The following is a 26,070-nucleotide window of genomic DNA, read 5'->3' as shown; positions in this document are numbered from 1 at the left end:
GTCCTCTGCAAGTGTTCAAACTCAGACTGTTCTTTTAACAGTCATTATATCACTCTTTATGACTATTTGGTTAGGAAAAATTCAAAAACGGGTTTTCTTCACTGTGCTGTAAACAAACTTGTCTGACACTTAACCACTAGCAGCAGCTACAGGCATTACAAATTACAATATGTACATTTTCCATGTTATGCTAATGCTCTAGTTTGCTTGTATAGGCCATAAAGAGGCATCAGTGTTATTTTCAGTCTGTTTCATAACCAGTTAAAATCTCCTCGCAGGAGCTTTAAAACACAAACTAACAGCATCCATACCTTTTGAAACTTAGTATAGTAAGCACTGTGGTACCATATATATTTTTAGAGACTTCACTTTTTTATTTATTGCTGTTTCATACTAGAGAGAAATACCCTCTACATTTGAGAGGCTGTTGTAACCTTCATGTCATGTTATTCTTCAGTTTTATTCAACATCAGATAGACTTACATTTGATCATACAGTCATGTATCAGATAACCTCTAGTGTGGTTAATCTTTTGAGTTTTTTACATTGTGAAAGTGAATCTTAAACTAAACTAAAAACAGAACATGTAAACTCAGATATTATTGAAATAAATTACATACTGAGATTCAAATTCAACAAATTTGTTTTTCTGAAGTTTCATGTTTTTTTTTAAAATAACAGTTAAACAGATAAAACAATGTAGAAAATGATTTAGGTGGTACAAATCTTTATAACCCTTACCCCACTGTACTTTGAATAATAGTTGAACTAAAAATAATTTTATGTTTTTGATAAGTCAGTCATAGAGGACATATTTTGTAGGAAAAACACTTAAAGTACTTGATGATGTTGTCCTTTTACTTATTCTGAGTTTTAAACTTAACAAGAATCTTTATAAGAGTTTTCCAGCAGAGCAAATACAGTGAATATCAGGCTGGTGTCAGTTCATCCTTTTAAATGGTAATGTTCTTCCATTAATGAAGTGACATTTCATTTCCTCTGCAGTGCTTTAATATTTTATTTTCCTGAATCATTTTCATTGTTTATAATTTTTTGTTCATTCAAGAGAACATCAAACCGCTGTTTGGTTATCCATTTCAAATAGTGTTTTTTAATGTTCTGCAGATGAACATTTTGCTTTTACTAAAAACATAATTTTCATCTGTTTCCAAAGTACTGAATTGAAACCAAAGTTTTTCTCTCACCACTGATTGTATTTTGGCCCCAAGACAAAAATATATTCCCGCAAAATCTTTTTTTCAATACAAAATTGAAAGTTCAATTTAGAAAAAGTTGTGTGACAATCATTGCGTCTAACTTTAGCATCCATATAATGTAAGCATAAACGATAGCTGACACAGAAACTCTGACAAACAGGTACATTTTACATATCCTTTATTATAACATAATAAGAACATACAGAAAAATAGGTTTGGTCCATGAAAAAGTCTGAGGATTGAAATAAACTACGGCCACTCCCCCTCCCCTTCCCTCCCTCCCCTCCCAGTGACGTGTTTTACATCCCTCAGGTTCCCACCCCTTGTTTTTAATTTTGCCCCCATTCAAACCCAGGTTAGTGTATTCTTGGAATCAGGCCATGAAACTGACACACGCTAAAGTTTCAGCCAGGACACTCGTCTTAAACTTCGACAGGGAAACAACCATCAAACTTAAAAAGGAGGCGTCAGGTTCTCAGTTAGTGTCGCATGAAGCTACGACTCAACAGAGCTCGATTAAGTGTTTATGGCTTCTCTGCACACGTTGAAATACACAAAAACTAAAAGCAGATTTTGCCCAGCCTGCAGGAACATCAATGTTGTTACATTTGTGTCCTGTAGATCAGCTGGTTTGTCAAATGATGTGATGCCATCTTCATGTTGCAGAGAGCTAAATCACTGTGCTCTGCAAAGCGGGCTGATTAATAATATAAATACTGCTTCAACTATCTGAGCATAGACAAAGAGATAAGAAAAACATCTGTCAGGATAAGAGATACAATTTCACTTCACATCCATCTTCAGTTTATTTCTGCTCAGTATTTACAAAACTATATAGACTAGAGGTACTCATACTAGCTACTTCCTTGATATTCTGTACTAGCTAACAAGACAAGTACTGATATAATACATGTTTCAAAACAAGAATCATTAATAAAAAAAAGAAAGACCAAACTTCATACTAAATGCCACCATCAACGAAAGATGTAGTTTGTCATGATTGAGCTCTTTCACATCTCTCATACATCAGACTGTGGCACAAACAAGCCAATGTGAACTTAAGACAGTGACACATAAACAGTCAAATACAAAAAAAAAGAAAAAAAAGAAGAAGCCTGATTGCAAAAAGTAAATTGAACAGAATCGTGCAGGGTTAGGAGTGTAAAATGTGAATTTACTGTTCCAAAAAGAGGAACAAAAAGCCCAAGGCAAAATCAACACATTCCAGCTGATTTAAGAGTTGCCAGGTACAATCTGCTCTCTGCTTTTCATTCATGTTCAATCTGCATTTTTGCGTGGGTGCACATATCAAAATGACAGGAATGCTTTCAGGTGAAGCTTTAGTACATGCACAACAAAATACAAGAAGCTGTGCAAACAAATCATACAAAAAAAAAGTGGAAATAGCAACCAAACTGCAAACACAGTGAGGCTGCAGGGCCAAAAATCAAAAACAAAGACATCATATTCAACAGTAAATCCGTCTCTCGTATCTCTCACCCTAAGTTTGTCAGAAAACTCTGAGGAATTCACTTTGAACATCCCACACACGCACGCACACATTAGTTGTCTCCTCATTTGTCGCCTGTGGACAGATGTCTTTTTAGGTGTTCCTGATGCCAAGCGCCTGCTCCAGCTCCTGTCGCCTCTGTTGCACCTGAAGACGTTTACACACAGAGAAGATTGAATCAATGGAGGACAGTCAGTCAGGTTCAGTTATCACAAGTTATCATATAAGGTACAATCTGAGTGAAAGGCCAGGATAAAAAGTCATCAGCTGGAGAGATAATGTCAGCTGGTTGATTCAATAGCTGGTCGAGGCTCAATATTACCACCTACTCTGAAAATTGCCCCATTTTGAAGATTTGCTGCTTTTTTGTGTTTTTGTTGGTTAAATGGAGCAAAATCTGGAATATAAGTCACAGGTATATGAGACAGTCTGTTTTAAAGGTGTCCTGGAGGGATAATGGTTTGAATTTTCTTCCTGCTTGAAAACTGCAACTACTTTCCGAAATGTGCAGTTTCTATGCAGCTGTGTAGCTCTTTCTAGTACCCTCTGCGATCGCCTCCCTGCCAACTACCAGCAAGATGTTGAGCTAAACTTACAGCAGCGCTGATAGTTGTGAAGTGTGGATGAACCTACTGCCTGCCTGCTGAGACTGACGCCACCAACCAAGGGTGTTTTTCAATCCACTTCACAAGGTTTACTTGGTAGTAGCATACCACTGTTTTCTTTGAATACATGATTATAGCCGAACAAGAGAGAAAAGCATTAAAAAATGGCGTTGCAGGGCACCGTTGGCCTAGCCATTTGAATACACGCCCCATATACAGAGGCAATAGTCTTCATTACAGCGGTCACTGGTTTGACTCCTGGCCAACACCATTTGCTGCATGTCTCCCCATACTCTATACTCCCCATACTTCCTGGCTTTCTTCAGCTGTCCTAACAAATTTAGGCAAACTAAACTTGAGAATAAAAAAAAAAAAACACCCTACTTGAGTCCTTTTTTTTTGATGCTATAACATTGTGTAGTCTAAAATCAAGCAGCAATCGAGATTCCTGAATGTCAGTTCAAACTTTCTTGGACTCTGAGGGTTTAATTGCCACAAACAAGCTTGAAACATATTTGCAGAACTTCACCACCTGCATGGACATAAACAAAGAAGAGTACACAGAGCAGGAAGAAAACATAGAGGGGGGCGAGGGTTACCTTGGAGTAGAAGTAGCGACAGACGGCCTCCTGAGCCCACGGCTGGTAGTAAAACTCTGCTCTTCGCTCCTCCTCTGGGTTGCTGACCACATCGGTCATAGTCTGAAACCAGAAAAACACACAAAGCTGAGAAATGAAAACAGCTCAGGTTTCTGTGTAGATGAAAAGAAAAACATTAGTCAAAGGACTGAATCCAAAAAATAGCCTGCAGCTCTGACAAACGGTTACAGGGTTTCTGTTGATAAGGTTGACAGTGCTGTTGAAGCATTCAGCGGGCCTCGGACTGGATTAATTTAATTTCAGAGCTATTCGGATGAGTGAACACTGCAGGTGGCGACAGCTGGTCAGCGGTTCACGGGCGAGCCGTGTGGCCGGTCAGACATGTTTATTAAATGTTTCACACAGTACTCTGTCTGTGCCCTTCTGCGATACACATCAGTGAGCAGCACGAGCTTTGTGTTACGATGGAGTAAATTAAGTCCTCTCTAACCATCGCTGACACAGAGTCACCTCTCCACAGCAGAGTACAGATTAACCTCGAACATGACCTACAGGGGTTCTCTCAGCTTCAAATTATTTAGGGTGTCTTTTTGCTTCCTGAGAAATTTGATTTCTGACTTCAGATACTAATACATGTCAAGAGAGCTTCCTGACAAGAGTAATTTTACTTTAGACTTCAATTTTGAGATGCTGCATTGAAATTAGGTTGATAGGCTATGAAGTTTTAATTAACTAGCTCAAATAACAAATCTAACAGACTTATTAATGAGTTTCAAAGAGAGGATTCACTTTTTCTGGCAGATATAAATAACAGTGAAATGCCAAGATAAAGGCTGACAGGAGGAGACAGGTACTTTGGCAATCACTTCAGGAAAAATGGTGCTCAATCAATCTGAAATTGATGAGTTACATTTCATCTCAAAACACCTCTGATCTTCTGACTATGCATCACTTTATTTAATTGAAGATGAAAGACACTTCTGTCTCTTTTCTCCCTCTTTCCATGACGTTATTTCCTCTAAAATGCTTTAAAATGAATGCAAAATTGCAGCATGCTTCTGAAAAATGAAACCACATCTGCTTTGTTTAACAAATACAACAGAATAAAACACACTGTCTTATGTCAGAGCACAAAAACTAAACATCTAGAGATTCACAGTGCACTCAAACAGAGTGTAATATCGTGCACATTTCCTTTACTCTTTGTTTTCAAGCAGAAGGCACCATGGTGTCTGTGGTGATACTGGACCACAGATAAGATGTGCGTCAAGTTCCTTGAAGCTTCACTTCGAGGTCAGGAGGGACAGACTCACCTTGAGGTCTCTGCACTGGGACTGGAGCCAGTCGTTGATAAAGCCCTGAGGATCTCTGGCAAAACTCAACATGAACTCTCTCTGAGTCTTCAGCTGGTTGATGGTCTCAATGGTTTCGTGGATCTGAGGAGAAATCAAGAAAACGTTGTGTGAGCACACTGTGCCACGGCATGATGTGGTGCTCTACATGGCTGTCTAACATGAGTCTGGTTCTGCTCGAGGTTTCTGCCTGTTAAAGGAAGTTTTTCCTTGCCGCTGTAACTTGCTAAATACTGCAAGGTGCAATGCTCATGGTGGATTAAGATGAGATCAGACTGAGTCTTATCCAGTTTTGGTGTTGGGTCTTTGTTGATAATTTAACAATGGTCTAGACCTGCACTGTTTGTAAAAGCGTCTTGAGATAACATTTGTTGTGATATGTTGATTGATTGATTGTGAGGACTTTTTCTCTGGTAATAAAACATACTTAAATTATTCTGATCCTTAAACGTGAGCTACAAAGCAAAGACAACCATCTGTGACTAGATTTAGCAATTTTATTTCGACAGTTTTATGTCTGTCATCAATGCTGTCTGTTAGGTGTCTGATGACTTCAAGATTCACTGAGTATTATAAAATATTTGAGGAACCAGGATGAGATATTTTCCCCCCCCCCTAAGACTACTTCCACATAAAATAACAGATCCAGCTCTTTTTCACAGGGGGCGCTAAAACTAACACCAACCAAAAGTTTCTCAGGAGCTTTAACTTTCACAGAACTTTTTAATGAAATGTATTCATCCGCCTCTACTATCGTCTAGTTAAAACGTGGCAACAAAATCTTACAGCAGCTTTGGGCTGACTTTAAGGCAACACTTCCGTCTCACCACAATCATCTCTCTCCTCTTCATCTGCCTCTATCCCTCTTTTCAACCCCAACTCGGTCTAAGCAGATGGCTGTCTATCATGAGTCTGGTTCTGCTTGAGGTTTCTTTCTGTTAAAGGAAGTTTGTCCTTGCCACTGTAACTTGCTAAATGCTGCTGTCTGTAAGATGGGACTGGATCTTATCCTGTCTTGATGTTGGGTCTTTGTTTGTAAAAGCGCCTTGAGATAACGTTTGTTGTGATCTGGTGCCGAATAAATAAAGATTGATTGATTCCTTGACTTATTTGATTCTTTGGTGCAGTGTCTTTAAGAGAGGATCTCCTTATTAAAGTCTTCTGCTGTGTCATACAAAGCCGGATTTCAGATTGTTTACAGCACTGTGTTTGGAAAAAAACATATTAATTCCACCTGCATTCTGATGAGTGACATTTAACGTAGCTAGCTTTTGTTTATTAATGATAAATCACAGGGGATGTTTGATGCTTGTGGAGTGAATCTGATGTCAAATTAAAAACAAAGCAAAGTTTACTCATCTAAATATGTTTGTCAATAAGATGAGGACAAAGCAAGACTGCAGGGGAAGAGTCCTCTCCAATTAAAAAGAAGGAATAGTTGTGATTAATCGAACCTTTACTGCAGGATGACAACTCATAACAAAATAAATCACTGCAGTAATTAGAGAGCTGTCATGCTCAGCTAAACGGCCCATTGCTTCACTTAAGAACTGAAGGATCCTCAAGAAGTCCTCCAGACTGTCTACTGTAAATCATCAGTCATAGGACCGTTTCTTTTTTGCCTGACAAAGAAATGTGACACTATTCCAGGGTAGCATTGTCTTACATTCATCTCAGACACTGCAGGTCATTATGTCTGGGTTAAACACATCAACCGTGATGAGTATCCTGGGAATGTCTGACCTGAGCTGGTCTCTCCTCAGGCTCTGACTCAAGCTGCGTCTGATATCAGTGTGTGTATCAGCAAATGTTCGAAAACTCAAAGTAAATCAACAAAACGAGTGGCGCCTGTATGCTATAAACAAGCACTCTCTATTTCATTGTTGACTTGTCTGAGAACAAAGACTACACGGCAGGACGCCTCTGTGTCTTATCGCTGTGATTACAGCCTACCCCGGTCAAGGTAACGCTTGTAAGCAGGAGGTCGAGAAAACCTTGTCCGCATCCAAACTGGAGAAAAGGCACAAAGTCAGAGGCAGTAATTTGGGGGAGCAGGAACGTGTGAAATGGCCCTCAGCAGGTGAACAAAAATGAGGAGAGAAAAGCTACGCTGTAACTCAACGGGGGAAGAGTTCAACAAAAAGAGCAGAGTGTGCTAGAAGAGGCCTTTATACAGCTTCAGCAGAGAGAGAGTCACAAAGAACTGGTGCTGTTTTTAACTACTTAATCACACAAAATCAAACAAGAAGAATTATTCTCTTTTTGTAATATCTGGGCAAAATAAGTTAAAGCTTTCTGCACAATGATAACGCACACTGTACATGAGCAACAAACCTGATTCAGACTATCTGATGGATTCATGTCCATCTGAAACTCTTTGGGACAGAGATGTGAGAAAAGCTGCAGGAGGGGTCTGTACCTTGTTGTCCAGTCCTGCTATCTCCTGCTGACTGGCTGTGGAGAGCAGGAAGGAGTTCATCTGAGTCTTCAGTGTGTCATCCACCTCCACGTCGATGTCATAGCATGCAGTCTTCTTTTGGTCATTAGGGTCCACACTGTACAAGAATACAGTAAGTTCAGTTTTAGACGTGTATAATGACACGTTTCCTTTCTTTTAACTGTTTCCAGAGAGGGCAGGCTGTTCATCCTCACATGACATTACCTGATCACGTGGTTGATGATGATGGGCTCCGGGGGCATCAGGAGTGCGTGCAAGCGCTGAGGGATCTCTGAGAACTTCATTCGCTGAGTCTCAAAGATCTGCAAAATAAAAACAAACACGCATGTTACCCTCTCTTTGAATAAAGGTACTGAGAGTTTGAACATATTAATTTAGGCATTGTTAAAAAGAGTTCAGGGCAAATATTCTGTCTCACTCACTTGATCATTTATCTTATTAAGGACAACACTGATTTGTAAGTATCAATCAGGCATGTGGTCAGCATCTTATTTTTTTCATTTATAATTTTAATGTTCCTAATTTATCCTTAAAACTTTTTCTAATTTTCTCAATGTGATGTTGTCCTCTTATTCTGAAAACCTCTATTATTATCCTTTTAATGCTTTTATTTACTTATCTATTTTTATCTATTTATTTATCTTTAAAAAAAACCTCTTAACTTAACTTAACTTACTGGTCTATTATCACACCACTTTATTCTTTTTAATTTACGTTTATTGTAAACATTTGTTTTTAAAAAGGTGCTATATAAATAAAGTAATTTTTTTCTGATCCAAGAAAAAGAGAGAGTGAGAGAGAATGAGAGAGTGAGGGACGATGAGTGTGTGTGAAAGAGTGTATACTGCTTGGAGCTGATCACTCTGAGCAGTACGCACTGTAATAAGTGACTATGTTTTTATTTTATTGGCACCAATTTTGCAAATTTGGATAAAGCTACCGATTTCTAGACCTCAGTGACGTCAAAGTAGGTTATAGCTTTCATTTTAAAGTTGAAACTAAACACTAATCAAATCCTTAAAAACAACAGGTTGTGTTCATCATAAATTAGCATGGATGCTTGGAAATTAAAAGTATGGTCCCTAATTTTAACCCTGATGATCAGTGACTCCTTATTTCTCAAAATAGCTACAGTCTCTTTTTGACGTGTGATTTTTAAAAGGTACGTGACTCCTTTGAGTCACCTCTCCAGGCCTGTAAATCAGGAGTTCTGATCAGTATATAATATAAATTCAAATTATAATCTGCAGACTCTGGATTTGTTGATGTTCAGTGACAGTGGTCTAAATTTCCTTCTGTTGATTTGCATGAGTTTGAAAGAAATACATGTTTAAGAAACACTATTTTTTTTAGCTACGTGTAGACCAACACCCCTGATTGCTATGATCTATTCTGTTTTCCCCAGGTTGTGTTGATCTTTCCGCATTGTTCAAGGCTATTGCAGCGATGATCACTCTGCATAAGAAGAAACTAGAGCTTCAAATTTTTGACTCTGTTCATAATTTTTCGCAGGATGACTCAATGTTTGAGTTTCAAGATACTACAAGCTTAGCACTACATTATATTTCATATGTTCACTTTGCAGGATTTCATTATTAACTCTCCACGATCCTGTGTTTATGTTGGCACTGTCAGAGTAAAAACACTTTGAGAGCAGTCAGAGACTCTGAATGAGTGTCTCCTTACAAGGACAGAAGAAAGGACAGAAAGCCGGATTGCACACCATCAAAACAATCCGACTGTTGATCATCACAGTAACATGTTACAGCTTTAGTGTTATCAACAGCTTTGAAGAACACAGAGGCACTTCACTTCAGTTTGATGTGCTGTTAAGGTGGATTTCACTCACTTGCTGCAGGTATTTGTCACAGTTGATGAACTCGCGCTCATGGGGGTCTTGGAGTTTGTGGGTCTTGACGTACTGCCACAGGGCCTGAATGATGACAGGTCTGGTCTGGGTGTGGATGCCCAGCATACGAGCCAGTCGGGGGTCCAGCTTGAACTGAGGGGGCTGTTTGTAGAGGAGAAGAACGTGAATACACAAAGGTCCTAAAAGATTATTCTTTATGTGACTTTTTCCACTTCCTGGTCAAAGAGGACTTAAAAGCAGCGCTACCGTTTCCCTCAGAGGCGGAGTCAACATCTTAGCACTGTCTGAATTAATCTGAAACCGTTAACATTTACCTGGTAGTCCAGCATCAGCAGGACAGTGCAGCGGACCCCGACATCACCAGGCCTCTTCACCTGGAAACCATCAGTCTCCTGGGTGGTGGCGGTTCTGTGCCACTGAAATGACAAAAGGTATTTTAATGACAACCTGAATATTTACTCATCAATATTTAATCTAGGGGTGGGCGGGGCAACGGTTTCAGTACCATCATTGGTGTCACGTTCTGCCATGACAAAGATTTTGCAAAACCATCATCAACGGTTTAAAGATGGATTCTGTTTAGTAAACACGTTTTGACTCAAGTGCACACACATCAGAGATTTACTACCCCAACCAACACTGATGCAGCCACGGAGGCAGGTTTAAAAAGGTAAAATAGTGATTTGTAACCCACAACATAGATTGAGTCCCAGTCTTTAGCTCATTATGCTCATTAACTTAAGGGCACAGCAGCCTCTTTATGTTAAAGAAGGTGTCAGTCTGAGTTTGTGCTCTTTTCTCACCAAGTCCGATGTCGGCTAGTAACACTGCTGTAGGTGTTTGCATCTCTGCTACGACGACTCTACCTGCTTGAAAGTGTGTGTTAACTGATGACTCTGTTGTCTTAAGTCCAAAGTGACTAAAAGTAGCAAGCAGTGGCTGTGAGTTGTGGTCAAAGGAGCAACTGTAAGTCTTGACTAGGGATGTGAATTTCAAGTCTTTTCTGTGATCAATCTTTGGAAATGTTAACGATCAATTATCCATTAATCATTAAAAAAAACGTAGAAGTTTTCCATGTAAAAAAAATGCAAAATGCGTTTTCCCCCTGAATCAAATTTTCCTTCACGACACAATGTATATAACTGACGGTATTGAATAGCTACAGATCGTATTGAGGTAAAAACGTTGAATATCAACATGTGGAGCAGGCACATAATCTCTGCGGACATACAGTCATAAAAGTGAAGGCTCAGACTTCAACAAGGGAAATGAACAGAAACATATTTCAGACCCAGTTTTCTGTCTACTCGTTCTAATTGAGAAAAATAAGCATATGACGCGGTCAGGTGTCAGCCGGGTGCGCAACTGGGTCATAATCAGTCCAGCGGTGTAGAAAAAAAGCGCTCCTGGAGACCTGTGACTCAGCCGCAGCACAGCTGAGCGTCTCCGCAGTCGGTCAGCTGATTCACATCAAAACATGCTTTAAACATAAAACTCCTCCCTGATAACAAAACGAAATATGAGACCACATAATGTTTGTTCCATGCGATACAAAATTGAAACAAAAAAAAATTGATTAAGTAAGTTCTTAATCAATTAATCAATAATTTGATTAATTGTTGACATCCCAAGTCTTGACACTACATATAGCTCTGCTAAAGCTCAATTTATTTACATTTCAATAAAATTTCTTCACCATAATGGTTAACGGCTAGTTTGCTGTTGAAATACATTTATTCTGAAAGAACCGTGTCAGGTAACGACATGTTTTCAGCAGTAACTTAACACCACTCAGACAGTAAATAAAGTAGAAGTCAAAAAATACAAACAGGGAAGCGGGAGAGAAACCTAAATTCAGATCAAATGGACCCAGAAGCTCAAGCTCACTGAGAACTGAACACAGAAGGACCGATTCAAACATCTGTTTGGGGGTGCTGGTGGCCTAACAGTCTAAGCTGTCCTATCCATAAAGACAAAAAAGCCCCAAAACAAACAAACAAACAAACAAACAAAAATATATCTGTTTCTGGTCTCAGGCACAGACATGAGCAGAGTAACACATCGAAAACTTGTTTGAGGGGGAGAGGCGGTCATAGCGTGAACATACATAATTGCTTTTCACTTTGTAACAGCGATATAATGCAATTACTGCAAAACAAACATAACAGTGATGTAAATTGTAATTCACATCACCCACCCCTAATATAAACAGAGTCCTCAATTACAAATACAAATGTTAAACCGTCACCTCTGAGTTACTATTTCTATTAGCATTAAAGTAAATATAATAAAAATGTTGGCCTTATATTAAAAAGAACTGATCGTATCTCAAGGTGTTACAGCTTTCAAAGACATGTTAACCTCAGTAAAGATTCAGTGTCCAGTAATCCATGAAAGAGAATCACAGGGTTAGAAAAATCAATATTTAATTAGCACCCAAAAAGATTAGTTGATTGAATTTCCCGTCCTTTGGTGTTATATTAATGCTTTCAGATTTTTCAGCATAATTGCAAAACATGATTTTCAGATGCTCCGTCCAGAGTTTTGATATTCAGCTTTTCTTTGCTGTTTGATAGTTAAGGTAATTACTTTTTGGGTTCAGGGTTGTTGTCCTTATTAAAAAGAGGCATCACCTTGGAAAATATAGCAGGTAATATTAAAAAAACATTTCCCAGTAGGAGATATTCCAATAACTCATTAAAGAAAGGATCAATATTTGTGTTAAGACTCATTTCAGGAAGAGTTGGAAAATAAATGGTTAACACTTGCCTGAGGACAAATACACGATTACTGCAGTAACGATTGAAGGAACAGCTGGGTTCAAATGTCTGGTCTTACCTCCACAAGGTGATTATCTGGACCATAAAGGTCTTTGTCCAACTCAATGACCAGAGACTTGAAGAAGGAGGAGAACTTCCTCTTCTGTTTGGTGGCTTCATACTTTGACACGGCAGTCTACGAGGAAATGAAGCCATTGTCAGAAGTTTGAAACATGACACTGGTGTTGATAAATCATTTAAACTTCTGTGCAAATATATTTCCTTAGTCTTAGCTCAGTAATGTGAAGAAAACATTAAAAATTAAATGACCAAAAAGTCAAACCATAATCAATCAGAAACACTTCTTTAGAAAATACAGCAGCAGTAGATTCACTCATGAATCTTACATCTTCCAGCAGACGCCCCTCAACGCGTAACTCCCATGATGCCACTGTGCCTTCTCCATCCTCAGCATCAGGCTTTGCAGGGTTGAAGGTGTTTGATATGAAGATCCGAAGCTTTCTCTTTTGCTGGAAAAAAAGTAGGTCAGAACAAACTTTAAAATTTGACTCCAGTTCGATTTCACTGGATAAAAATTAAATGTACTGAAGGGAGAAATCAGATCGCTCCGCTGTGACAGTTTAAAGCTGTTTATATGATCACATCAATTTCAATGTTTTGGCAACTCGAACACTGAGAAGATTAAATTTATATAAGATATTACACATCAGACGGATTCGCTGTCACTTCAAATACGGAGCTGATAAATTAAACTTGTTTGTGGATGCAACATCAATATTTAATTACTATAAAAACAAACACGCTGTCGACTCAGTATCTCACTTTAGAATTGACAATCTTTCACATAGCTGTGCGTTTATGTGGAGCCAGAGACCAGAGAGGTTTAAAATGACTCCAAAATGATATAGAAACAAACCTTTATTGGCCTTTTGAGGGCTTCCTGAATGTCCAGCCTCTTACGCATGATAGTCTGGTCCAGCTTCCTCTCAAAAGCCAGCAGATCCATGTAAGCCTGAGACTCTGGGACCAGTTCCCTGATCTGGGGACACAGGAAAAGACACAGGTTAAACGAATGCACACGACGCACTCAGAACAGCCTACTTCAGGTGTTTTATTTCATTTCTAATAAGTGAAATTCAGTAACATTATCATGCACTTTCAACCCATTGTCCCCTCTTAAAAGGTACAAACTACATTTGTTCTCCACCTCTATTTTCCCACAGCTTCAGTTCCTCGTAAACCTGTGCACTTAAGAGGAATACTTTTGAAAACAAAGATCAGCTGTGATGCAATATGGAGGCAGGGATGCTGTATTAACATACCTAATACAGATGTTTGTATTGATTTGTATCGAGTATTGTTTAATTGATTAATGAGAAATTACGCAAACACATTTTTTGTTTTTAATTTTGTATCACATGGAACATACATCATGTGGTCTTATATTTCGTTCAGCTATCAGGGAGGTGTTTTAATTTTAAAGCATGTTTGGATGTGAATCAGCTGACTAAAGGTGTTGCGCATAGCAGAGACGCTCAGCTGGGTGATGTGTTTGTGCGCCAGGTCTCCACAAGTGCTTTTTTTCATCTCCCGCTGGACCGATTATGACCCGGTTATGCTCCCTGCTGACATCTGACCAAATACTAGTGTTGTAGTACTCGAGACCGGTCTTGGTCTCGAGAGCGCATATTTAAGGTCTCGGCCTCGTCTTGGAATCGAAAGTATTTTTACTCGGTCTTGTCTCTGTCTCGGACTGGGCTGAGTCTGTATTTTATGTCAAGACCGGTCGAGACCTCCACTGATGCACTCTTTGTCCCTGTCATTACTGTGATGAGATAACCCCTCCAAAGCTTTCTTCAAAAGTGAGATTTAAACTAACAATGACCAAAACAATACTTAAGGAGTCAAAAGGCTCTCACAGCGCATCAAAAGAAAGGCAACAAGGACAAAACCAAACCTTGTTTGTTGCTGTCAATTGTATATAAAGCAAACTTAAATAGTGATTTTTCATTGATATATATGGTCTTCACCTTGACTTGGTCTCAGTCCCTAAATGTCTTGGTCTTGTCTTGGTCTTGGTGCACTCTGGTCTCGGACATGTCTTGGTCTCGGTTAATGTGGTCTTGACTACAACACTACCGAATACACATGCTTATTTTTCTCAATAAGAACAAGTAGACAGAGAACTGGACACTGTGAGTCTAAAATACATTTCTGTTCAGTATGACTGTGTGTCCGCGGAGGTAATTCTATGAGCCTGCTCCACAGGTTGATACTCAGCATGTTTAAGATTTTGTACGCCTCAATATCATCCGCTATTCAATACCGCCAATCATATACATTGTGTCACTAAGGAACATTTTATTTAGAGTAAAAACGCATTTGTCATTGTTTTAACATGGAAAACATCTTCGTTTTTTAATGATTAATTGATAATTGATCGTTAATATTTACAAATATCGAGCACTGAAAATACTTTAAAAAAGTGTTTTTATATGTCATTGCTTTCATATTGCTATCATGAAGGTTCATGTTTGGCTTAAAACTGATTGGATTGCCAGCCAGTAATTAATTTAATCCAGCAATATGATTTATGTTAAAATCCTCATGTTTTCAACAATTAAAACTGAATGAAAATGTACAATCAAATAAGTAGATCTTAACTGCTTCAATGCGGCGGACACAAAAATGGAGAGCAACATATTGCCCCAATGATACATATTTTTCTATCGTCATGGTTCAGAGTTTGGAGTGATTGCAAAATAGATAAGGGGCCAAGTGTGATGATCAGCTCTTTTAAATCTCTTCTGAAAACAAACTTTTATCGTAGAGCCTTTGCTGATTTTATCTGAATTTAATTTAATTTAGTTTTATTTTATTTTAACTGTCTTAAGGAATATGTTTTAAAATAATTTTATCCCTTTGGAGTTCTTTTCAGGGAATTTTAAGTCTTTTAAAATATGTCTATTTTTCTTTATCTTGACTTGTGTGTTTTTATGAACTGCCTGTTTTATTTTACTGCCCACATAGAGCACTTTGTAACTTGGTTTTCGAAAAGTGCTCTACAAATACAATTATTATTTCATATTCATATAAGTCTTTTAAAAACTCTGAAATTCTGTAGAATATCTTAGTGGTATGGATTTGTGTTTTCCGTTTAGTCGATCCTTAATAAATGTCAGCGCACAGGGCAAAAGTTATTCTACCTGAAAAGAGTCCGGCAGGTAATTTGAACCGCTCACAGCTTGTAAACTTTTAATACAAATGAGCTTTGCTTTGTTTGGAGCCCGCCTGAATTAGAATTCAAACAGTCGAGCAAATGCAATCACTTCAGTAGAATAGAGGCCTGAATTAATGGATTTCCTGCCGTTTGATTAATACTCACCCTCTGAGGTAGAATTTTATCAGCCATCTTCTTCTTCTTTGTGCTGCGAAAACAAATTAACAAAACAAGATAAGTTTGAATGCAGGTTAGAGCGGAGTAATGCAGCATTTACATAACAAGAATCCAGTCCCTGACGGATCTCACAGGTCCCGAACGGCTGCTGCTTTTCTCTTTCATTAACGAGTACTATCATGTCCTCTTACGGGACAAACCGGTGAGTGTGTGACCTAAATCTGAGTAATTATTCAGATATCAGAGAGTGTGCCGTTTATATTTCTTAATTAACCTGTAAATTGTAAGAAATTGAGCAAAATCACAAGTTTCTAAAAGTCAAAGATTAGAGTTGATTTGACGAATTAAATCAAGGACTCAAATATATTCAATGTATGATGAAGGACAGAGAAAAGCAGAAGATATTCCAATTTAATATTCTTCTTCTGAGGTTTATGAAGGTTTGTTTTTGCTCTAAGGAGAAAAAAAGAGACTGAAACATAAATTTAAATATTTTGAAAAATAATTTTAGAGTTTAAACTTTTAAGCAAAAATGTCAGCTAGTGTCTGGAATGAAGAAAAAAATTGTTGATTCTGTACCAACATCTGGTTTGTTATGATCGCAATATTATACATTTTGAGATTACACTGGGATTACACATGGTTTCTTTTAAGCTAATATCTGTCACAGTTGAGTGGTTGTTATAGGTGTCCTGGGTCTAGCTTAAAACACCAGTCACGGTGATGCACTGCCCTCGCTCCCCACCCATCCCCATCTATCACAGGCAGCCTCCGGTCTTGAAAAATGAAGCGGATGCAGAAGTACTAGAAACTTCAGCTGCTCAATTGTCCTCTTGAGGATCCCGCCTGCAGAGGCACCAGAGATCACATACACACCCAATGAAAAAAATCCATCTTTACAGGAAAGTCTGAATGGCTTAATTCTTTAACGGCACACTGTCCTGAGGGTGATTCTTTTAGTATAACTCATTAGTTTTGAAGATGTTAAAATAATGAGTTTTGCATAATTGGGGCTATGACTGACTTGACTGACAGGCGGGCACACTTTCTGTTGAGGAGGCTAACATGGAAATTCAACCAGATTCATGTTTGGTCCGTCTTTCTTTCTGCGGTCTGGCTCCGCACTTTCTCGCCCCTCAACACCCACCAGTTGCGTTTTCAGAACGCAGCACAGAGCAGGACCTCCAGAGAACTGGAGTCATGTGACCATGGTTCTCCCGCGGTAATAACTGAAGTAAGGATTCTCCTCCTCCTCTCTTTATCCATGTTGTCATTATTGTCCTCTGAATACCTCTAACCTGTTGACTCTAAGGCCTGGTTCCGCTCATCATGACGGTGAGTTGTCATAGTTAAGTGAAATACGATCTGGTGATAACAGAGTTTTTTTTATTCTGAAAATCAACCAGATGTTTTAATTTCGTTTTGGTGCCTGACTTCCTGTCCCGCTCCATCTGCTCTGTGCTGATTGGTGCGTCGGGCTCCGGCACTCAGCAAAAATAGAAGTCTTGCGTATCTGATCCGTTGCGTTCCAAGCTGCCGGATCAGGGACGCAGCCGGAACGCTACGGAGCGGATCAAGTGGAAGTTAACACATTTGACTAGAATAGAAACCTATCAACAAATCTGGTGCTACGACGGATCGGAGACGGACTGGATTCAGATCTGGTGGAATTTGGCCGTAAACGGTTGTTTGACTCCACCTCTTTGCCTGGAGTTTAGTCTTCTGAAAGTAAGGTTGAGTCAGCATTTTCAATACGGCAACTGCTGTCAAGAGCCTTCAAAACTCTGCTTCAAAAACCAATGGGTGAAGCCGGTTCAAGTATTGTGCAGTCTATGATCTCAGGTTTTGGGGGGTCAGAAGGAGTCAACTGGTAGTCTATGTAACTTATCAGAAATAATATTGGTCTGATCCTTTCTATTAAAGAACAAACACTTTGTTTTTATTTCAAATGTTAAATTAACAAACCCTTCACATAGCCATTTGTTACAATCTAGGATGTGATATTAAGACAGAATCCGTATAGAAAACATGGTGTTGGGTGGCAGTAATCAAAGTCTCTGGGGGGATAAAAATGGTATGTTTGAGAAAGCAGCTGCAGTGTTTGAAAATCAAACACATGGAAACATCTGATCACATTCAAAACACATCTGTTCTTTCCAGGCTGACACCTCATTGCCTCTATTCAAGAGGACTCTGAACACAACAAAGCCTATAATTAAAGTTTACTTTTGAGCATCGATCGTCTGTTTGAGGTGAAGCACTACAGCCGCTGCCTGATAAAGGGGACGACTTACTGCTGGTTGCGGTTCTGCTGCTGCACCTGCTGAATCTGTTGAGGGGCGGGCCTCTTGCGAGACGGGTCCATCACGCCAGGCATCACAGGGCGAGAGACTGGACTGTTGCCGTATCCTGGGGGGCCCATGGCTGGTCCCTGAGGTGTCATACGATTGGATGGAGGCATGCCAGGTCTCTGTGAAGAGAATAAGCCATATTATTATTATTTCTAAAATAAAAGGACTTTTGTGAGAAGATGTAATGGGCTTAGTTTTATGATTTTATTCAGAAGCTGTTTAGCTTTTTATTTAGCTTTTATTTTTTTTAAGATTAAAAAAAGGGGGCGCTGGTGGCCTAGCTGTCTAAGCGCCCCTCATACAGAGGCTACAGTCCTCGTCGCAGGGGTCGGCGGCTCGATTCCCGGCCACGACCATTTCCTGCATGTCTTCCCCCGCTCTCTGCTCCCCACATTTCCTGTCTCTCTTCAACTGTCCTATAAAATAAAGGCAAAAAGCACCAAAATATAACTTAAAAAAAAAAGATTCAAAAAAGCTTTATTGCCAAGTGTGCGCTCACACACACAAGGAATTTGATGTGGTGATTGGAACACTGGTGCTTAACAACAAAACAGAAAGGACAAATAAATGTAGAAGCTAAAAACAAATCTAAAAATTCTAAATAAAAATACTATCTGTACAAAGAAAGGTATCAAAGTGCTTTTAAAGAGTTTTAGACAGGACATTTTTTACAGAAGACAAAAATGCAGAGAGAGAGGCAGGGGTGACATTCACCAGATCATATCGTGACCAGGAATCAATCCAAGTGCAACAAATAGACCGGTGCTCTGATGGACCTCTATTTTGTAATTGATTGTTGCACTAATTAATAAGCAAAAGTCTAGATATTTGCTTCTTTCAGCTTCTTAAACGGCAGGATTTCATATTATTCTTTCATAATTTATGATGGCAACTAAAGGGAATATGAAATCTGTACTTTTGGTTGAACAAATGAGGCAATTTGAAGATGTTGCTTTATAGCTCTGGAAAACTGTGCCGAGCTTTCTTCCTCTTTTTTGGACTCCTTTAGACAAAACAGCTGATAAATGAATGCATCAATTCACTTTAAACTACAGAAAAATGACTACAAAACAGAAAAATAATTGAAAATAAATGATCATATTTGTATTTATGTGAACTTTAAGGATCTCTGTTTTGATAACCAAAGCGTTAATGGTTAAATTTGACTCCAATCACTTTGTGCATTGTAATTTTATCAAGATGAATGGATCTAAAGGTTTAAATAACTTTGGAGGATAGAAGCAGAGAAGAGTTGACTCTCTTGTTAATATTTAGACAGGATTTTTTAATATAAAACAAATACTGATTGTCTTGCTTCATGTATTTTATGTCCATAGCCAAAGACGGTCATATCATGTCCTTATGTAGCTTTTGGTCATTTTAAATCGTATGGTGCTACTTAGACTTTTCTTCTCTATTTTTTTTTTGTTTTGTTTGTGTTTTGGTTTCTCCTCTCCGTTCTTATTGTGATTTTATTTTACTTTATTTTATCTTTTTAGGGAGCCTTTTTAACATCTGACAAGGGAATACAGATGTAAACTAGCCTTTTGGCTAAACCTGGCATATTTACAGAAGTGATCATTAATATGCCTGATCCTTTTAAATGAAAAAGAAAAAGAAATAATAAAAATACTAAAATGTAACGGCTATGTTTCCTGTAAGAAATGAAATTAAAAAACTAATCGAAAAGTAAACACATTTAGTAACAAAGTATTCACGGCTCACACATCCTGATGGAAATGATCAAATCTAAATTAATGAAAATTAATTTTGCATGAGGCAGGCGCAGCATAGCTCTAAGTCTGCAGTATAAAAGCACTCTGTACACTATAACTCACTCACACACACAATAAAAATATATAGGTCCCATTGCATTTTATGACCTTATCCACACACTGAAGCACTGAAGGGATGCGCCGTGTCGTAGAAGAAGAGGTAGCATCGCGACTCCTTCAAACAAGTTCATGCAAAACAACTTCCACTTTGGACTCACCAAACCAAGCGCTAAGAACTCAAAGAGGCGGCTCCTGGTTTCTAACTGCATGAAGGCGGGTAAAACCGACAAAAGACAGATTATTGATTGAAGCTTTCCCTCCAGCAGTCAGTCCAAACACCCGGAGACACTACAGCGGGGCTGCGGGCGGGTGCTCTCCTCTGCTTTGCAGTGAGGGGTGGAAGAGTGACAGACTTCGACTTGTCAACAATACAAGAGAGATGAATGCACTCTGCCTTTTCTGTGCGGTGCAGTGTGGGCAGTAAGCCGCTGCATGTTGATCATTAAGTGCTCTTCTTGCCATACATCAGAACAACCTTGGCTTACCTGAAGACAATGACAGTTCTGAGGTATTCAGAGTATGGAGCTTCTTTGACTATGTTGTGAAAGGCTGCCTGTGTGTGAAAGCTGTCAAGGACACTGGAGAGAAAACAGATGTAACATCTTTTCACTCAACTATGCTTCAGGTTGCCTGTAGCTAAGCAGCAAGCTTTACAACCCGGGACAAACGACGCATCCTTTTTAATCACGGTTTGAAATACAAAAATATGCCCTCCTCAGAATACAGCAAATTCATTTCAGGCGTGTTCATGACCATACTCACAAAAAAAGGAGGATGGGAAAGGTTTGCTGCAAAATGTCCTCAGTGGAATCAGCACCATGTATGCAGAATAATGTTTATTTGTTCTCAACCCAGTTCAAGGAAGCACATGAAGATGGTGCACACATAGCATCTACAACTTCCCAACAGGTGATCACAATGACAGAGTTTCATGTTCAGAACTGATTCCAATAACATCAGAATTTTACATTTCAATACTACACTAGAGATACAAAGATACTTCATGCCTGACATCAAAACATAGAAAACATCCAAGTACAAGCCTTCATATAAAAGTCACTTAGGACACTGGCTGTTTTCACCCAATCACGCTGCACAAACTTCTACAAGCTTTCATTAATTTTCCTAGTGAGCAGCATGTGTGAAAGCAAACAATCCAAATTTAACACCCCGACTTTAGGCCGACGTTAGGTGAGCTGGTGTGACGATGCAGAAGGAACTTTTCCAGAAATTCACTGCAAGCGAGCAAGAGGGGGAGGGTACATTATGCAACCAATGAATGCATGTGACCAGAAGAGGGATACGCAACAGGATGATCACACATCCAAGATCAAAGAAGGAGAGTCATTTACAAGATGTCAACAGTGAAGGTCCGTCTGTTTACGAAGCATTGATAGAGCAAAAACTGTCATCAGTGTTGTTCTGTCCTGAATCATGTTGTAAACATTACACTTCACCTGGGGTTCTCAGGAGCTCTACCTCAGATGATTGTTACCACGTTTCCTCACAGCATGAAGTCTTCCCTGTGGGATGAGGGGGATTCTCAGGGGGCTAGACAGACACTGCAGCAGTCTTGAGACTCTTACACACTGCAATTGTGCATTCACGTTGCTCCCAAACTGGCATAATATTGGTTACGCCTCCATGGTAGACGGTGCAAAGGAGGAGGCGTGACAGGGATGCAAATATCCCACCTTGAAATTACAATATGTACACGCCTACAGTGAGATGTTTTACAATCTCATCCTAGATAAGCCTACCCTCATGTGTATGTAGGTAAGTTTACAGCTATGGCTTAATTCGTCAATGGTTGTAATTAAGTTCATTAAAAAAAGGTCAATAGAGAAAGCAACTGGGTACACTTAGACAACCCCCCCCCCACCTTTATATCAACGCCATGAATAACAGGACGTATCCACAGTGTCAAAAACAAGTGAAAAACAACACAGTGGAGAGGAGAAGTGAGTATGAGGCAGCCTCACTACCTGTGGAGGTTATTTTAATCCCCCCAGAGTCAGTTACTCTCCTAGGTTGACAACGGTGTTCCATCAAATTATGCTTCATACTGAGACGTGCTCTGTGCATGCAGAGAAAAAGCTGATTTTGCAGGCCTCACTGTTCAGGAGGCCGTCAGATAAGCGAGTCCAAGACTTTCTTTTCCATGAACTCAATATCATTCACACTAAGACGAGTGACTCCATCAACAGAACAAAGCTGAAGGAGGGAAAACTAAATCAGCATCAGATGACAGGTGTAGTGAACAATATTACTCAAACTACAAGGAGAAACTAGAAATGTTAAAAAAAACTTCTGTATTCATATCATCCTGTAAGAGTTAGGTGTATCTTTATTTGTTGAGACGCTGCCCTCTGCTCTGTAACCTCTCATTATTTTTGCAGTATAGTTGTATTTCACGCTGAAAATATTGTCTTACAGGGTGTAGGGTCAAAACTGAAAAAAACAAAAAAAAAAAAACAATGAAAAATGGGGGCAGACGGGGTACAACCTCGTCTTTGTTTTTTCCTTCTTCTACTGCCCTGTTTCTGTTTGACCAAGTGTAAGATCGAGGTACGAGCACACAGCCAAGAGGAACAAGATGAAGAACCTGCTGTGTTACCAATACAAATAAAGTCTTGCACCTTTCTGCAGAATTGTGATGAGTGTTAGTTGTGATTTAGAATAAAACTATCCTGAAACAGCAAGGCATTTTACATTTCACAGGACACAAGAAAAATATTAAATCAGTGTTTTTTTTAAATGATATCTTGTTACAAACATGTCCAAGTAGAAAAAGTGCATTTGATTTATATACTTTTTGAACAACTTACTCAAGGATTCTTGTTAAATGCACCTTTTGTTGCCTTGAGTTGTGTTTTTGTGAAGGGTCTTTGAGAACAAGGCCACAGTAAGAAAGCCTTCCATGCCTTTATTTATAAGAATCTTTTAAACGCTGACGAGTTTCACTGCTAGTTGAAAATAAAAAGGTGCTCAATTTGACTTGACTGTGATTTTCTCATTTTGCAACAAATAAACATAAAGGGTAGACTTGAATTATCATTGTGCTGTTATCTTATGCAAGATAAAGGGTTCAATTTAACATTTATACAGGGACTTAGAACATATTTTGAAATACTAAGATAAATGATATATCCCAAAATATTGCAACACTAGTCACAAGCCATATCGCCCAGCCCTAGGGCAATGTTTGGCCTTGGATTGCAGTTTTAGGGCATTCTAAGGTTTACTTAGGGCGTATATGCTCTTTCCTCCCGTTCATTTCTGACTCGTTTGACATTTTTTAAAGCGTAATATCTGGCACACGAAGCCTGCTGGTTAAATGAGTCACACACTGTGTTCTCATGTGAATCTGGAGTATTTGTTTGTGACATTTTACTGACTTAAACTAACTATATTCTGGGCAGCAAAGTACAGAGAGATCATTGACTAAATCTGGACCTCTGACTGCAGCAAAGGTTCACCGTATAACAGGACAGTAGCCCTGAGCACACAGCCAAGATGACGAAGGAGTGGCTTCGGGACAAGTCTCTGAATGTCCTCGAGTGGTCCAGCCAGAGACCGGACTTAAACCAGATTGAACATCTCTGGAAAGACCTGAAAATAGATGTGCACTGACGCTCCCCATTCAACTTCATTGAGCTTGCGAGGATGTGCAGAGAAGAGTGGGAGAAGCTCCCCTTATCCAGGTGTGCTAAGCTTGTGTCATGAACCAGCTACCTCATGGACAGAGCCACCTTCATCCTTGCACTATTGCATGTTATCATGTTGTCTATTGTTTCTTTTATTGCACTCATGTTTTTTGTACTTATATATATATATATATATATATTTTTTTTTTTATTAGTCCTTGATTTTCAGTGTCTGTCTATTTATGTCTTCACAGGGAGTACGCAAAAATACCAGAGTCAAATTCTTTGTATTCTTGAGATACATTGTGATTAAAGTTCTTTCTGATTTCTGATTGCAGCATAATACCTGAGAAGACTGGAGGCTGTAATATTATTTAGAATATTTAGTAAAGGGTTTGAATACTAATGTACATGTGATATTTGAGTGTTTTATTTTTAATTGATTGGCAACAAGTTCTACAATACATTTCCCACTTTGTCATTATGGTGTACTGTGTATAGAATTTTGATTGGAATAAGGCTGTAACAGAACAAAATGTAGAAAAAGTGAAGGGGTATGAATACTTCCAGAATCTCAGAAAATGTCATATTGTGCATCCCTTATTTTTTTTCTGGATAGAAAGCTTTTCCTTACTACAGGAGTGTCAAACATGTGGCCCGCGGGCCAAAACCGGTCTACCACAGGTTACAATCAGGCCTGCGGACAGACTTTGCGAAGTGAAAAAATTACAGAGGACATTAACTGCAATTTTTCAATTAAAGAAACTACTATTTTAAATTTGTCCTCTGGGGGTTGCATAAAATTATAATGCTGACCGAGCGAACCTGAACAGCGCTTTTTTTTCTTAGACTTTTTTTCTCAAAGTGAGATAATAGATTACTTGCTGTTTGCATAATCCAACAGCTGTTTCTGTAGAGATGGTTCATTAAAAGTGAACATTTTCAGAATGTACTTGTACTTTTTGGCACTAAAACAAAGTGAAACATTTAGAGTTGTTGTTATTTATAGGTTATTGTGTTAGGATTTTACCAAGAGAGATCAACTTGGGCTGTATGTAGCCCCTGAGCTGAAATGAGTTTGACCCCCTGCCTTACTGCAATGACTTATCACACAACAGCACAGTATATTTCATGCCAGCAGGTATTATGTTAGAATTCTGGATATCTTAAACATCTGGCCATGGAGTTTATTTGCACCCAAATCACTGAAATCATTAATCTGTGATGAGATAAAGTTAGACGGCATTCCTATCTAGTGTGCTTTAATCAGTTAAAAACCAGCCAGGTGAATCTTAGTGACTGCCTCTGTTTTTAAAAAGTGCAATAATCACCAATAAGCTGATTTTCATGGTGAGAACAGAATTTTAGTTCAGACTGGAGCTTCGTCCAGCAGCCTGTTCATTCAAAAGTGGACCAGGCTGTTAGCATTAGTTCACTCCAAAGCAGACTTTGTAGTTCAATTAGTACTTAAACTTTTCTAAATAGCTCAGTTCATGCCAAAACACCCTGGCCCTGCTTTATTTAGAAAGTACTCAAAGCTATTTTAATGGATTTATTTAGTAATAAGTGAAACAGAGCTAGCTCCGTTAGCAGGCTAAGCTAGCAGGCTGACTAACCAGCTAACCCGATGTTACCGGGCGGGAGGGTCAGCAGATTCAAACACTAAACTAACTCTGAGGGAACTTCAAGTCTGTGTTTGAGGGTTTTAAACTGGTACTCTCTCATCGAGGGGACAGCTTTGCGTAGAGCCCTGGCCCGCACCGGTTGAGGCGGTCCTCGTTAGCCGCTGTGACAAAGCAGCGGTAAGAGGCTTTGTTCTAGCGGGCTAAGATGGAGTGATATCTCACCGGGTACCCAGGCCCGGGCATCGGGGAGCGGTACATGTGGTTCTGCGCCGCCGCCGACGGTCCCATCCTTCCAGAAGGAGTTCCAGGGCCCATGCCTGGTCCTGCGCCCGGTACCGGTGGTCCAGGTCCCATTGCTCCACCACCACCTCCAGTCGGTGCCGTCTGAAACCCCCCTCTGGCCGCCATGTCCTCTCTGACTATCGCCGCCGGTGGAGGCATGGAGGTATCGCGAGAGAGAGCGAGAACAGAGGTTTGAGTGGCGAGAACGCCCCCAGCGACCCCTGCTGTTTTTTAAGGGTACTGCAGTTAAATTGTGATAACGAATTAGTCTCTGATCTGAAGTTTTTTATTAGTTTTCACATTTTTAGAAACACCTTAAGACAATAACTGACAGAACACATTATCCACACAGGACAATCAACAAAGACGACAAACAAATCAATCTGACAAAAGCAAAGGAATAAAATTACAAATAGACAAGTGACTATTAATATAAATAAAAATAATAACATTAATAGAATAAATAAATAAAAATAATAACAAAATATAACTTAAAGAAAGGTACACCGACTTTGGCATCAAATGAGCTGTCTTCTATTTAT

At 39.2% G+C, this 26,070-nt stretch overlaps 1 protein-coding gene across 1 annotated transcript; it reads right to left on the bottom strand.

The window, feature by feature from the left end:
* Window positions 1-1,998: 1,998 nt before the first annotated feature.
* On the bottom strand, window positions 1,999-25,702 carry smarcd1 (SWI/SNF related, matrix associated, actin dependent regulator of chromatin, subfamily d, member 1). The gene is made up of 13 exons (XM_034685560.1): window positions 25,469-25,702; window positions 18,083-18,258; window positions 15,777-15,819; window positions 13,308-13,430; window positions 12,778-12,900; window positions 12,450-12,566; window positions 9,926-10,027; window positions 9,591-9,752; window positions 7,946-8,043; window positions 7,703-7,838; window positions 5,245-5,367; window positions 3,932-4,033; window positions 1,999-2,874 (listed from the first exon to the last, which is right to left on the bottom strand). Exons 1-13 carry the CDS (start codon window positions 25,685-25,687, stop codon window positions 2,821-2,823), a joined length of 1,578 nt encoding a protein of 525 aa, XP_034541451.1. The 5' UTR covers window positions 25,688-25,702; the 3' UTR covers window positions 1,999-2,820.
* Between the last annotated feature and the right edge of the window lie 368 nt (window positions 25,703-26,070).

The sequence above is a fragment of the Notolabrus celidotus genome, chromosome 1 (assembly GCF_009762535.1).
Source record: "Notolabrus celidotus isolate fNotCel1 chromosome 1, fNotCel1.pri, whole genome shotgun sequence".
Classification (NCBI taxonomy): Eukaryota; Metazoa; Chordata; class Actinopteri; order Labriformes; family Labridae; genus Notolabrus; species Notolabrus celidotus.
The sequence above is the reverse complement of the archived record's forward strand: the minus strand, read 5'-3'. Positions and strand labels throughout refer to the sequence as shown.

Coding starts and splice junctions, on each gene's coding strand:
- smarcd1 (XM_034685560.1), bottom strand. CDS start 25,687: ATGCCTCCACCGGCGGCGATAGTCAGAGAGGACATGGCGGCCAGAGGG. Junction 12,901..13,307: donor CCCTCAAAAGGCCAATAAAG/GTTTGTTTCTAT, acceptor CTTTTTTTCCAG/CAAAAGAGAAAGCTTCGGAT. Junction 8,044..9,590: donor GTGACAAATACCTGCAGCAA/GTGAGTGAAATC, acceptor TTTATTTTGCAG/ATCTTTGAGACTCAGCGAAT.